This window comes from Catharus ustulatus, chromosome 4, assembly GCF_009819885.2.
Source record: "Catharus ustulatus isolate bCatUst1 chromosome 4, bCatUst1.pri.v2, whole genome shotgun sequence".
Taxonomy (NCBI): Eukaryota; Metazoa; Chordata; class Aves; order Passeriformes; family Turdidae; genus Catharus; species Catharus ustulatus.
The window spans coordinates 812705-824153 of record NC_046224.1 but is presented as its reverse complement, the minus strand read 5'-3'; the positions used below and the strand labels follow the sequence as shown (position 1 = coordinate 824153).

The 11449-nt window shown below is 62.0% G+C and overlaps 1 protein-coding gene across 2 annotated transcripts; it reads right to left on the bottom strand.

Annotated features, from left to right (window-relative positions):
• Nucleotides 1–4492: 4492 nt before the first annotated feature.
• LOC116995471 lies at nucleotides 4493–5854 on the bottom strand. Of its 2 annotated transcripts, none has more exons than XM_033058217.1 (2): nucleotides 5431–5854; nucleotides 4493–5292 (listed from the first exon to the last, which is right to left on the bottom strand). In XM_033058217.1, the coding sequence occupies exons 1-2, from the start codon at nucleotides 5531–5533 to the stop codon at nucleotides 4523–4525; spliced, it is 873 nt and encodes a 290-aa protein (XP_032914108.1). In that variant the 5' UTR covers nucleotides 5534–5854; the 3' UTR covers nucleotides 4493–4522. The 2 variants fall into 2 exon arrangements, with proteins under 2 accessions (XP_032914108.1, XP_032914109.1); XM_033058218.1 differs by having other exon boundaries at nucleotides 4493–5215.
• Between the last annotated feature and the right edge of the window lie 5595 nt (nucleotides 5855–11449).

Sequence of the window (11449 nt, the reverse complement as noted above, 5' to 3'; positions counted from 1 at the left end):
GGGCCGGGAAGGCTCCAGCAGCGGCCGTGCCACCCCGAGCCGTGCCAGGCCGTGCCAGGCCGTGCCAGAAGAGCCCCCCCGCCAGCCGGACCCCCCCGGACTCTGAGCTGCTGCCCCGGCCGGGTGAGAGGAGGGAGCGAGGAGCGCATGGATCGAAGCATGTTTGGGAATGTCGGGAGGCTGGGGGGGACAAATTCCCGCAGCAAAAAAAAAAAAAGCAAAACAAAACAAAACAAAAAAAAAATGCTTTGCCAACGTTTGGAGGGGAGGGGGCGGGGGGTGGGAAAGGTTTGATTTCCTCTGGGCTTGGGGTCTTGTTTTATTTTCCAAAAGGGGGAAGCGTTGATGGGAAATTATTTAATCTCCGTGCATTTATCTAGAGAGCAGCTGATAAGCCCCACGAGATAACGAATTACAGGATCCTTCCCCCCCCCACACACACACCCCTTCCCCCAAAAAAATTCCTGCTCATCCCTCGTTTTGCATCTTTTTAAGCAGCTCTATATTTGGAAAGAGAGAATATCTATATATCTATATCTCCAGAGCTATAGCCACCTGATTTTTGTTAGGATTTTCCTAAAAAAAAAAAAATATTCCTATCTCTGGACTGGAGGAGACGCTCCCGGGACGCCCGTGGCTCGTGGGAGTTTTTAAGCGACTGAATGAATGTGAAAAAGTCTTTTTAAACACACACAAAAACCCCCAAAATCCCCCCCTCCCCCCAAAAAAAAAATCTCCTTTCAGACGCTCTGGATTTGTAAAGATTCAGAGAATCGCAAAACACACACACAAAAAAAAAAAACACAAAACTTGCATTTTGGGACACACCGAGTCTTCCAGGCACACAGCACGGAGGTCCCCAAGGGTTGTGTCCCCGATTTTGGGGGTCCCAGGGCTGGCGGTGGCCGCGGGGACGGGATTGCCAGGATTGTCCCCAGCGCCACCCGCTTGTCCCCTGGGCTGGGGGTGGCCCGGGCGTGCCCGGCTGGCCGGGAGGGGACGGCTCGGTGGTCCCAAAAGCCGAGGCCCCCAGGAAGGCATTAAAAACAAAAACAAAAAAAATAAAAAACTCTTGTGGTGCTAAGAGGGGAGGACAGGGAGCTTCGTCCTGACCCTCAAACATCTCCGAACCTTCCCCACCTTGCCGGGGACAGGGGACACCGGGATAGCCTCGGGATGGTCCCTGCCCTGTGCCAGGCACCGCGATGTCCCCAGGAGGGTCCCCGGTGCCACCTCCTTGTCCCCAGGCCCTCGCCCACGTGGCGACACCCGGATTTCTCCGGAAGCCACCGGGGGTTCGTGGCCTGTCCCCATCCCCGGTTGCCATCCCGCTGTCCCAGCCGGGAATGGGGAAAGGTCTGGAGCCGGCCCGGTGAGCGACAAACAGGGAAAAAAAAAATCCCGGGAGAAAAAAAATCCCAGGGGAAAAAAAAAAAATCCCGGGGAAAAAAAAAAATCCCAGGAATGCCGGGCTCGGGGAGCCCGGACACCTGCCCGACCCCTCACCTGCGCCACCGCGGGTGTCACCGCCCCCGCCGGGTGTCCCCAGCCCCAGGGAGCCGGGGCGGGAATGTCGAGCTCAGGTCCTGCCCCTCGGCCGTGTCCCCTCCCCTCGCCAAGCCAGCGCCTGTGTCCCCAGCCCTGCCCTGCCGTGTCACCAATGTCACCCTCGGCCCCCAAATCCTCTGTGCCAGTCGCCCCCAGGGTCACCCTCCTGTAATCCGCCCTCCTGTGCCCTCTAAAGCCAGCCCTGTCCTGTGCCCCAAACCCATCTCAATTGTGCCCCTCAACCTGTCCCATCCGTGCCCTCAAACCCATCTCACCTGTGCCCCAAACTTGTCCCACCCGTGCCCCCAAATCTGTCCCATCCGTGCCCCCAAACCCATCCACCTGTACCCCCAAACCATCCACTCTGGGCCCCCAAACTCATCCCACCTGTATCCCCAAACCCATCCACCCTGTACCCCCAAACCCATCCACCCTGTACCCCCAAACCCATCTCACCTGTGCCCCAAAACTCATCCACCCTGTACCCCCAAATCCATCTCAATTGTGCCCCCAAATCCATCTCACCTGTGCCCCCAAATCCATTCACCCTGTAAACTCAAACCCATCTCACCTGTGCCTCAAACCCATCTCAATTGTGCCCCCAAACCCATCTCACCCGTGCCCCCAAATCCATCCCACCTGTGCCCCAAACCCATCCACTCTGTGCCCCCAAACCCATCTCATCCGTGCCCCAAACCCATCTCAATTGTACCCCTAAACCCGTCCCACCCTGTACCCCCAAAATCCATTCACCCTGTGCCCCCAAACCTGTCCCACCCGTGCCCCCAAACCCATCTCAACTGTGCCTCAAATCCATCTCAATTGTACCCTCAAATCCTTCCCACCTGTACCCCCAAATCCATTCACCTGTGCCCCCAACCTGTCCCACCCGTGCCCCCAAACCCGTCCCACCTGTGCCCCCAAATCCATCTCAATTGTGCCCCCAAACCTGTCCCATCCTGTGCCCTCAAACCCATCGCACCTGTACCCCAAAACTCATCCACCCTGTACCCCCAAAACCCATTCACCCTGTACCCCCAAATCCTTCTCAACTGTACCCCCAAACCTGTCCCACCTGTGCTCCCAAATCCATTCACCCTGTGCCCCCAAACCTGTCCCACCCGTACCCCCAAACCCATCTCAACTGTGCCTCAAACCCATCTCAATTGTACCCCCAAACCCGTCCCACCTGCACCCCCAAATCCATTCACCCTGTACCCTCAAATCCATCTAAACTGTGCCCCAAACCCATCCCGTCCTGTGATCCCAAACCCATCCGAGCCGTGCCCCCAAATCCATCCACCCTGCACCCCCAAATGAATCCCCCCGCACCCCAAACCCATCCCTCCTGTACCCCCCAAATACCTCCCATGCACCAAATCCATCCCGACTGTGTTCCCAGATCCCATCCCGGATCCCATCCCAGCCCTAACCCCAGCCCCATCCCCATCCCCAATCCCGTTCTAGATCCCACCACAGCTCCAATCCCAGCCCCATCCCATCCCAAATCCCAGCTCCATCCCCAATCCAATCCCCAATCCCACCCCAGCTCCATCCCAGCCCCATCCCTGTTCCCATCGAGCCCCATCCCAGCTCCATCCCCAATCCCATCCCAGATCCCACCTCAGCTCCAATCCCAGCTCCATCCCAGCCCCAATCCCAGCTCCATCCCCAGTCCCATCCCTGATCCCATCCCCAATCCCATCCCAGATCTAATCCCAGCGCCATCCCCATCCAATCCCCAATCCCATCCCAGATCCCATCCCAGATCCCATCCCAGACAATCCTGTGCCACCCTCCTGTGCCTCCCGCGCCACCTGCGCTCCGTGTCCCCTCCTGTCCCCGTCCCTCTGTCCCCTCCCGCCCCCTTCCCGGTGCTGTCCCGCACATCCCGCCATCCCCGATCCCATCCCAGCCCCTCTGCATCCCGGCGGGAATGTCGCACGCGGGAATGTGGCACGCGGGAATGTCGCATGCAGGAATGTCGCATGCAGGAATGTGGCACGCGGGAATGTCGCACGCAGGAATGTGGCACGCGGGAATGTGGCACGCGGGAATGTCGCATGCAGGAATGTGGCACGCGGGAATGTCGCACGCGGGAATGTCGCACGGCGGGCACAGCACGTCCCGGTGGCACCGCGCGGGCTCCTTCCCAAGCTGTGGAATTGGGAATTCGCTGGAATTCCTTTGGCTGTCGCTTCCCGGCTGTTGCGGCTGTTGTGGGTGACGGGCTGTCCCCGCCTTGGGGACACGGGGGTCCCGGCTGTGTCACCCTCGGTGCTGTCTGTCCTGGCACTGCCCAGCCTGACACTGACCACACTGACCACTCTGCCTGACCATACTGACCACACTGCCTGGCACTGCCCAGCCTGCCTGACCATACTGACCACTCTGCCTGACCATACTGACCACACTGCCCGTCCCTGCCTGGCACTGCCCAGCCTGACACTGACCACACTGACCATCCCTGTCTGACCATACTGACCACTCTGGCCACTCTACCTGGCACTGCCCATCCCTGCCTGGCACTGCCCAGCCTGCCTGACCACACTGACCATCCCTGCCTGACCACACTGCCCATCCCTGCCTGGCACTGCCCACACTGCATGGCACTAACCCAGCCTGACACTGACCACACTGACCACCCTGACCATCCCTGCCTGACCGCCTTGACCACTCTGCCTGGCACTGGCCACTCTGCCTGGCACTGCCCAGCCTGCCTGACCGCCCTGACCATCCCTGCCTGGCCGCCCTGACCACTCAGCTTGGCACTGACCACTCTGCCTGGCACTGGCCACCCTGCTTGGCACTGCCCAGCCTGCCTGGCACTGCCCACCCTGCCTGACCACCCTGCCCTGTCCCTCCCCTGTCCCTGTCCCTCTCCCTCCCCTGTCCCTGCCCCCCTGTCCCTCCCTCCCCACCTCCCGCCCCCCCGGCAGCCCCCGGCGCCCTCGGTGTCCCCTCGGTGGCACCGCTACCCGGTGCCACCCCCGCGGAGCCACCCCCGCTCCGCCAAGGCCACACGGGCGCGCGCTGGAAGGTGACAGTGGTGGCCTGAGCGCGGGCAGCCCGGCGCCATCCCCGCCGGGTGTCCCCGGGTCTCCGCCCCGTTCCGCAGCTGTTTTTTGGGGCACCCCCCGAGAGAGGGAGACCCGCCCGCGGCCGCCTCTCGCCGCGAGAGGCCGAAAACCCCGCGGAGCGCAACCGCTCCGCGCCAAGCTCGCTCTGGGACCGGGAGAGCTGGACGCCTTCTCGCCATTTCGGAGGAGCCTTCCTCTCCCCCCTCCTCCTCCTCCTCCTCCTCCTCCTCCTCTCGGGACGGAGGAGGCGATGGCGGTGCCCGCTCCGCGCCCGCGGAGCCGCGGCCGTGCCCGCCCGGCACCCCCAGCTCCCGCCGAAGCAGCTGCAGCCGTACCTGTGTTGGCGAACACTGAGTGTCACCCGCCCCGCGGGGACACCACGGCTCGTCCCAGTCAGGCCCCACGCCAGAGAAGGCGACTTCCAGCCGCGCTGCCCGTCCCGAGAGCGCCCGGGGCCGCCACCGACCCCGCTGTGTCCCCGCAGCCTCCTCGTCCTGCTGGCGCTGTCGCCTGTCCTGTTTGTCCCTGTCCTGTTGATCCCTGTCCACTGTGCCACTCATTCCTGTCCCCTTTGTCCCGTTTATCCCCGTGCCATTCATTCCCGTGCCACTCATCCCTGTCCCCCTGTGCCACTCATTCCTGTCCCCTTTGTCCCGTTTATCCCCGTGCCATTCATTCCCGTGCCACTCATCCCTGTCCCCCTGTGCCACTCATTCCTGTCCCTTTTGTCCCGTTTATCCCCGTGCCATTCATCCCCGTGCCACTCATCCCTGTCCCCTGCACCACGCATTCCTGTCCCTTTTGTCCCGTTTGTCCCTGTCCCTCGCCCCACTCATCCTTTGTCCCCTGCGCCACTCATCCCTGTCCCCTTTGTCCCGTTTATCCCTGTCCCCTGTGCCACCCATCGCTGTCCCCAGCCCTGCTCATCCTCATTCCTTTCATCCCTGTCCTCTTTGTCCCGTTTATCCCCGTCCCGTTGTCCCTGTCCCCAGCAGCTCTCATTTCTGTCCCCATCCCACTAATTCCTGTCCCCAGCCCTGCCCATTCTTGTCCCCAGCCCCGTCCATCCTTGTCCCAGCTCCTCTCACTCCTGTCCCCTGCGCCACTCACCCTGTCCCCCGCCCTGCCCATTCCTGTCGCCCGTGCCGCTCATCCCTGTCCCCGTCCACTCCATCCCTGTCCCCTGCCCTCGTCATTTCTGTCCCCAGCCCTGCCCATCCCTGTCCCCAGCCCATCCCCGTCCTCTGTCCTACCCACTCCTGTCCCCAGCCCTGCCCGTTCCTGTCCCTTGTCCTGCCCACTCCTGTCCTCTGTCCCCTGCCCATCCCTGTCCCCAGCCCTGGTCATTCCTGTCCTCTGTCCTGCCCATCCCTGTCCCTTGTCCTGTCCCTTGTCCTGCTCATCCCTGTCCCTTGTCCTTCCCACCCCTGTCCTCTGTCCCCTGCCCATCCCTGTCCCCAGCCCTGACCATTTCTGTCCCTTGTCCTGTCCCTTGTCCTGTCCCTTGTCCTGCCCACCCCTGTCCTCTGTCCCCTGCCCACCCCTGTCCTGCCCACCCCTGTCCCCTGCGCTACCACGGGGATGTGGCAGAGCTGGACAAGGGACTTCCAAAAGGCCATCAGGGTCCCCGGGCGAACTGGCTTCGTCCGGGGTGGCCCCTCCAGCAGCCAGCACAGCCCCCCCGTGTCCCCTCCGTGTGCCCCTCCTGTCCCCTCACTGTCCCCCCAGTGCCCCCGGCCGCGGTCCGGTCCCGCGGCCGTTCCCAAAGCGCTGCTGTCCCCATCCCGCGGGGACAGAGCAATTCCCGGGTCCCCAGCTCCGGCCACGCTCCGGCCACCTCCAGAGCCGAGGCCACCTTGCCTTTGGAAAAGCCATCCAGGAGAAGGCAGAGCAGGAACTGACCCCTGACCCCTGACCCCGGCCTGGCCCCTCGGCCGCGCTGACCCCTGGGTCACACTGACCCTCAGCCCTGGGTCACACTGACCCCTCGGGTCACACTGACCTCTGGGTCACACTGACCCCTCGGCCCTGGGTCACACTGACCCATGGGTCACACTGACCCTTAGCCCTGGGTCACACTGACCCCTGGGGTCATACTGACCCCTCGGTCACACTGACCTCTAGGTCACACTGACCTTTAGGTCACACTGACCCTCGGCCCTGGGTCACACTGACCCCTGGGTCACACTGATCCTCGGCCTTGGGTCACACTGACCCCTGGGTCACACACTGACCCCCGTGTCACACTGACCCCTGGGTCACACTGATCCTTGGCCCTGGGTCACACTGACCCTCGGCCCTGGGTCACACTGACCCCTGTGTCACACTGACCCTTAGCCCTGGGTCACACTGACCCCTCGGTCACGCCAACCCATCGGCCGTGCTGACCCCTTGGTCACCCCCCGGCTCTGCCAACCCCTGGGTCACACTGACCCCTTGGTCACAACAACACATCGGCCATGCCAAGCCTTTGGCCACACTGACCCCTCGGCCATGCCAATCCCGGGGTCACCCTGACCCCCCCGGCCACGCCAACCCATCGGCTGTGCCGACCCCTTGGCCACGCTGACCCCTTGGCAATGACCCCTTGGCCACACTTTGGCCACGCCAACCCATTGGCCATGCTGGCCCCTTGACCACACTGACCCCTCGGCCATGCCAAGCCATCAGCTGTGCTGACCCTTAGAGCACCCTTGGCCAGTGGCCATGCCAACCCTTCGGCCACGCTGACCCCTCGGCCATGCTGACCCCTCGGCCACGCCAATCCACCGGCTGTGCCAAGTCCTTGACCGCGCCTCAGCCCTTTGCCAGACCAATCCTTTGGCCACGCCAACCCCTCGGCCGTGCCGACCCCTTGACCACCCCTTGGCTCTTTGGCCATGCCAACCCTTCGGCCACGCCAACCCATTGGCCATGTTGACCCCTTGACCACCCCTTGGCTTTTTGGCCATGCCAATCCCGCGGCCACGCCAACCCATCGGCCGTGCCGGCCCCTTGACCACCCCTTGGCACTTTGGCCAATCCTTCAGCCACGCCAACCCCTCGGCCACGCCAATCCATTGGCCATGTTGACCCCTTGGCCATGCCAATCCATTGGCCATGTTGACCCCTTGGCCACGCCAATCCATTGGCCATGTTGACCCCTCAGCCACGCCAATCCATTGGCCATGTTGACCCCTTGGCCATGCCAATCCATTGGCCATGTTGACCCCTTGGCCACGCCAATCCATTGGCCATGTTGACCTCTTGGCCATGCCAACCCATTGGCCATGTGGACCCTTTGGCCACCGCTTGGCCACGCCAATCCATCGGCCACGCCAACCCCTCGGCCACACCAACTCCTCGGCCGTGCTGACCCCTCGACCACTCCTTTGCCAGGCCAATCCTTCGGCCACGCCAACCCTTCGGCCGTGCCGACCCCTCGACCACCGCTTGGCCGCGCCAACCCCTCGGCCGTGCTGACCCTTTGACCACCGCTTGGCCCCTCGGCCATGCCGCCCCCCGGCCATGCCGGCCCGGCCGCGCCGCCCTCGGCCGCGGCGGTTACTGTGATTCCTCCCATGGCTTCTCCAGCACTCGGGTTTTTCCGCTGTACAAAGGGAGACATTTTCCTTTTCTTTTCCCCCCGCTTCCAAAGGGATTTTTCCCCCCAAAACTTGTTGATATTTTTTCCGTCGTCCAGCCCGGCGCCATCACCTCCCCCCTCACTTCCATCCAGCCTGTCCGTACCTTCCCCTCCCGACTGTGACAAAAAAAAAGCAAAAACCCCCCTCGGGTCACTCAGCTCCCGAGGGGGGACGGGCGGCCTCGCCAGCCCCACCCGCGGCGGGGCCGCTGTCCGGCCGCTGTCCGGCCGCTGTCCGGCCACGGCCTCACTGCCCATGCATGTGCCACGCCCTCACACCCGCTGCATGTGCACAGCCCGGCCCCGCCACACTCTCGGTCCCCCCCGCCCCCCAGCCGGACTCACCTGTGGGTTTTCGTTCCGTTTTTAATTTCCCAGGGTCAGTTTGACTTCACCCTTAATTTTGTATGGATTTCCCGGAGGAGCTTTCTCCTTCTCCGGAGTCACGGAGGTGCGGCCATTCGCCTCCCGCCCTTGACGTTGTGATACACATCCCCCACAGAGATCTATGTTTCTTATATTATATTATTATTATTAATTATTATTATTATTATTATGTAATAAATTTATAAGAAAGCTCTGCCTGGTCCTGTGGTGGTTCTGGGGATTGGGATGGCACAAGGGGGGGGAAATGGGAGGGACAGAGGGTGGGGGGTGAGCTTGGGGTGTCCCAGTGGGATTTGGGGTGTCCCTGACTGAATTTTGGGGTGTCCCAGGTGAGTTTTGGGATGCCCCTGACTGAATTTTGGGGTGTGCCAGGTGAGCTTGGGGGTGTCCTGGATGAGTTTTGGGGTGTGTCAGGTGAGATTTGGGGTGTCCCAGTGAGCTTTGGGGTGTGCCAGGTGAGTCTTGGGGTGTCTCTGGTGTATTTTGGGGTGTCCTGGGTGAGATTTGGGGTGTCCCTGACTGAATTTTGGGGTGTCCCAGTCAGTTTTGGGGTGTATCAGGTGAATTTTGGGGTGTCCCAGTGATTTTGGGATGTCCTGAGTGAGTTTTGGGGTGTGCCAGGTGAGTTTTGGGGTGTCCCTGACTGAATTTTGGGATGTCCCGGGTGAGTTTTGGGGTGTCCCAGGTGAGTTTTGGGGTGTCCCAGTGAGATTTGGGGTGTCCCAGTGAGTTTTGGGGTGTCCTAGGTGAGTTTTGGGGTGTATCAGGTGAGTTTTGGGATGTCCCAGTCAGTTTTGGGGTGTGCCAGGTGAGTTTTGGGGTGTCCTGGGTGAGTTTTGGGGTGTGCCAGGTAAGTTTTGGGGTGTGCCAGGTGAGTTTCGGGGTGTCCTGAGTGAGATTTGGGGTCTCCCTGACTGAATTTTGGGGTGTCCCAGTGAGATTCGGGGTGTCCCAGTGAGTTTTGGGGTGTGCCAGGTGAGTTTTGGGATGTCCTGGGTGAGTTTTGGGGTGTCCTGGGTGAGTCTTGGGGTGTCCCTGGTGAATTTTGGGGTGTCCCAGTAAGTTTTGGGGTGTCCCGAGTGAGTTTTGGGGTGTCCCTGACTGAATTTTGGGGTGTCCTGAGAGAGATTTGGTGTTTGTCAGGTTAGTTTTGGAGTGTCCTCGGTGAGTTTTGGGGTGTCCCAGGTGAGTTTTGGGGTGTCCCAGCCAGTTTTGGGGTGTCCCTGACTGAATTTTGGGGTGTCCCAGTCAGTTTTGGGGTGTCCCGAGTGAGATTTGGGGTGTCCCTGGTGAGTTTTGGGGTGCCCCGGGTGAGTTTGAGGTGTCCCAGATGAGTTTTGGGGTGCCCTGGGTGAGTTTTGGGGTGTCACTGGATGAGTTTTGGGGTGTCCCAGTTGAATTTTGGGGTGTCCCAGATGAGTTTTGGGGTGCCCTGGGTGAGTTTTGGAGTGCCCTGGCTCCCACAGGTGCCACCCCAATGGCACGATGGCGCTGTCCCCAGTGTCACGCCTCCAGCGGGGTGTCCCCAGTGCCAGCACAGGGGGTGAGACCTGCAGGGACCGGGGGGGGCAAGGGACAAAGGGACAGGGAAAGGGCTGGGGGTCCCCAACTCACTTGGGTGTCCCCAGAACTGTCCCCAACATTGTCCCGGAAGTGTGTCCAGCTCACACCAAGGAGTGTCCCCACCTGTGTCCCAAGCCCTGTCCCCGCAGTGTCCCCAACACTGTCCCAAACACTGTCCCCGCAGTGTTCCAGCTCACACCAAGCAGTGTCCCCATCTGTGTCCCTTCAGTGTCCCCAGCGCTGTCCCAGCCCTGTCACCGCACTGTCCCCAACACTGTCCCTGCAGTGTCCCCACCCTGTCCCCACAGTGTCCCCACCCTGTCCCAGCCCTGTCCCCGCACTGTCCCTGCAGTGTCCCCAGCACTGTCCCAGCAGTGTCCTCACAGTGTCCCAGCTCACATCAAGCAGTGTCCCCACCTGTGTCCCCAGACCTGTCCCCACAGTGTCCCCAGCACTGTCCCCAACACTGTCCCTGCACTGTCCTCAGCCCTGTCCCCGCAGTGTCCCCACCCGTGTCCCCACCTTGTCCCCAACATTGTCCCCACACTGTCCCCGCACCGTCCCAGCTCACACCAAGCAGTGTTCCCACAGTGTCCCTTCAGTGTCCCCACTCTGTCCCCACACTGTCCCCACCCTGTCCCCGCACTGTCCCCACACTGTCCCAGCAGTGCCCCCACAGTGTCCCAGCTCACACCAAGCAGTGTCCCCACACTGTCCCCGCAGTGTCCCCACCCTGTCCCAGCCCTGTCCCAGCCCTGTCCCCGCACTGTCCCAGTTCACACCAAGCAGTGTCCCCCCAGTGTCCCTTCAGTGTCCTCACCCTGTCCCCACCCTGTCCCAGCCCTGTCCCAGCTCACACCAAGCAGTGTCCCCACCCTGTCCCCAGCACCGTCCCCGGAATGTCCTCAGCCCTGTCCCCGCAGTGTCCCCACCCTGTCCCCGCAGTGTCCCCACAGTGTCACCTCACTGTCCCCGTAGTGTCCTCAGCCCTGACCCCGCACTGTCCCAGTTCACACCAAGCAGTGTCCCCACAGTGTCCCCACCCTGTCCCCGCACAGTCCCAGCTCACACCAAGCAGTGTCCCCACCTGTGTCCCCAGACCTCTATCCATAGTGTCCCCAGCACTGTCCCCAACACTGTCCCCGCACTGTCCTCAGCCCTGTCCCCGCAGTGTCCCCGCAGTGTCCCAGCCCTTTCTCCGCAGTGTCCCCGCACTGTCCCCACCCTGTCCCAGCCCTGTCCCAGC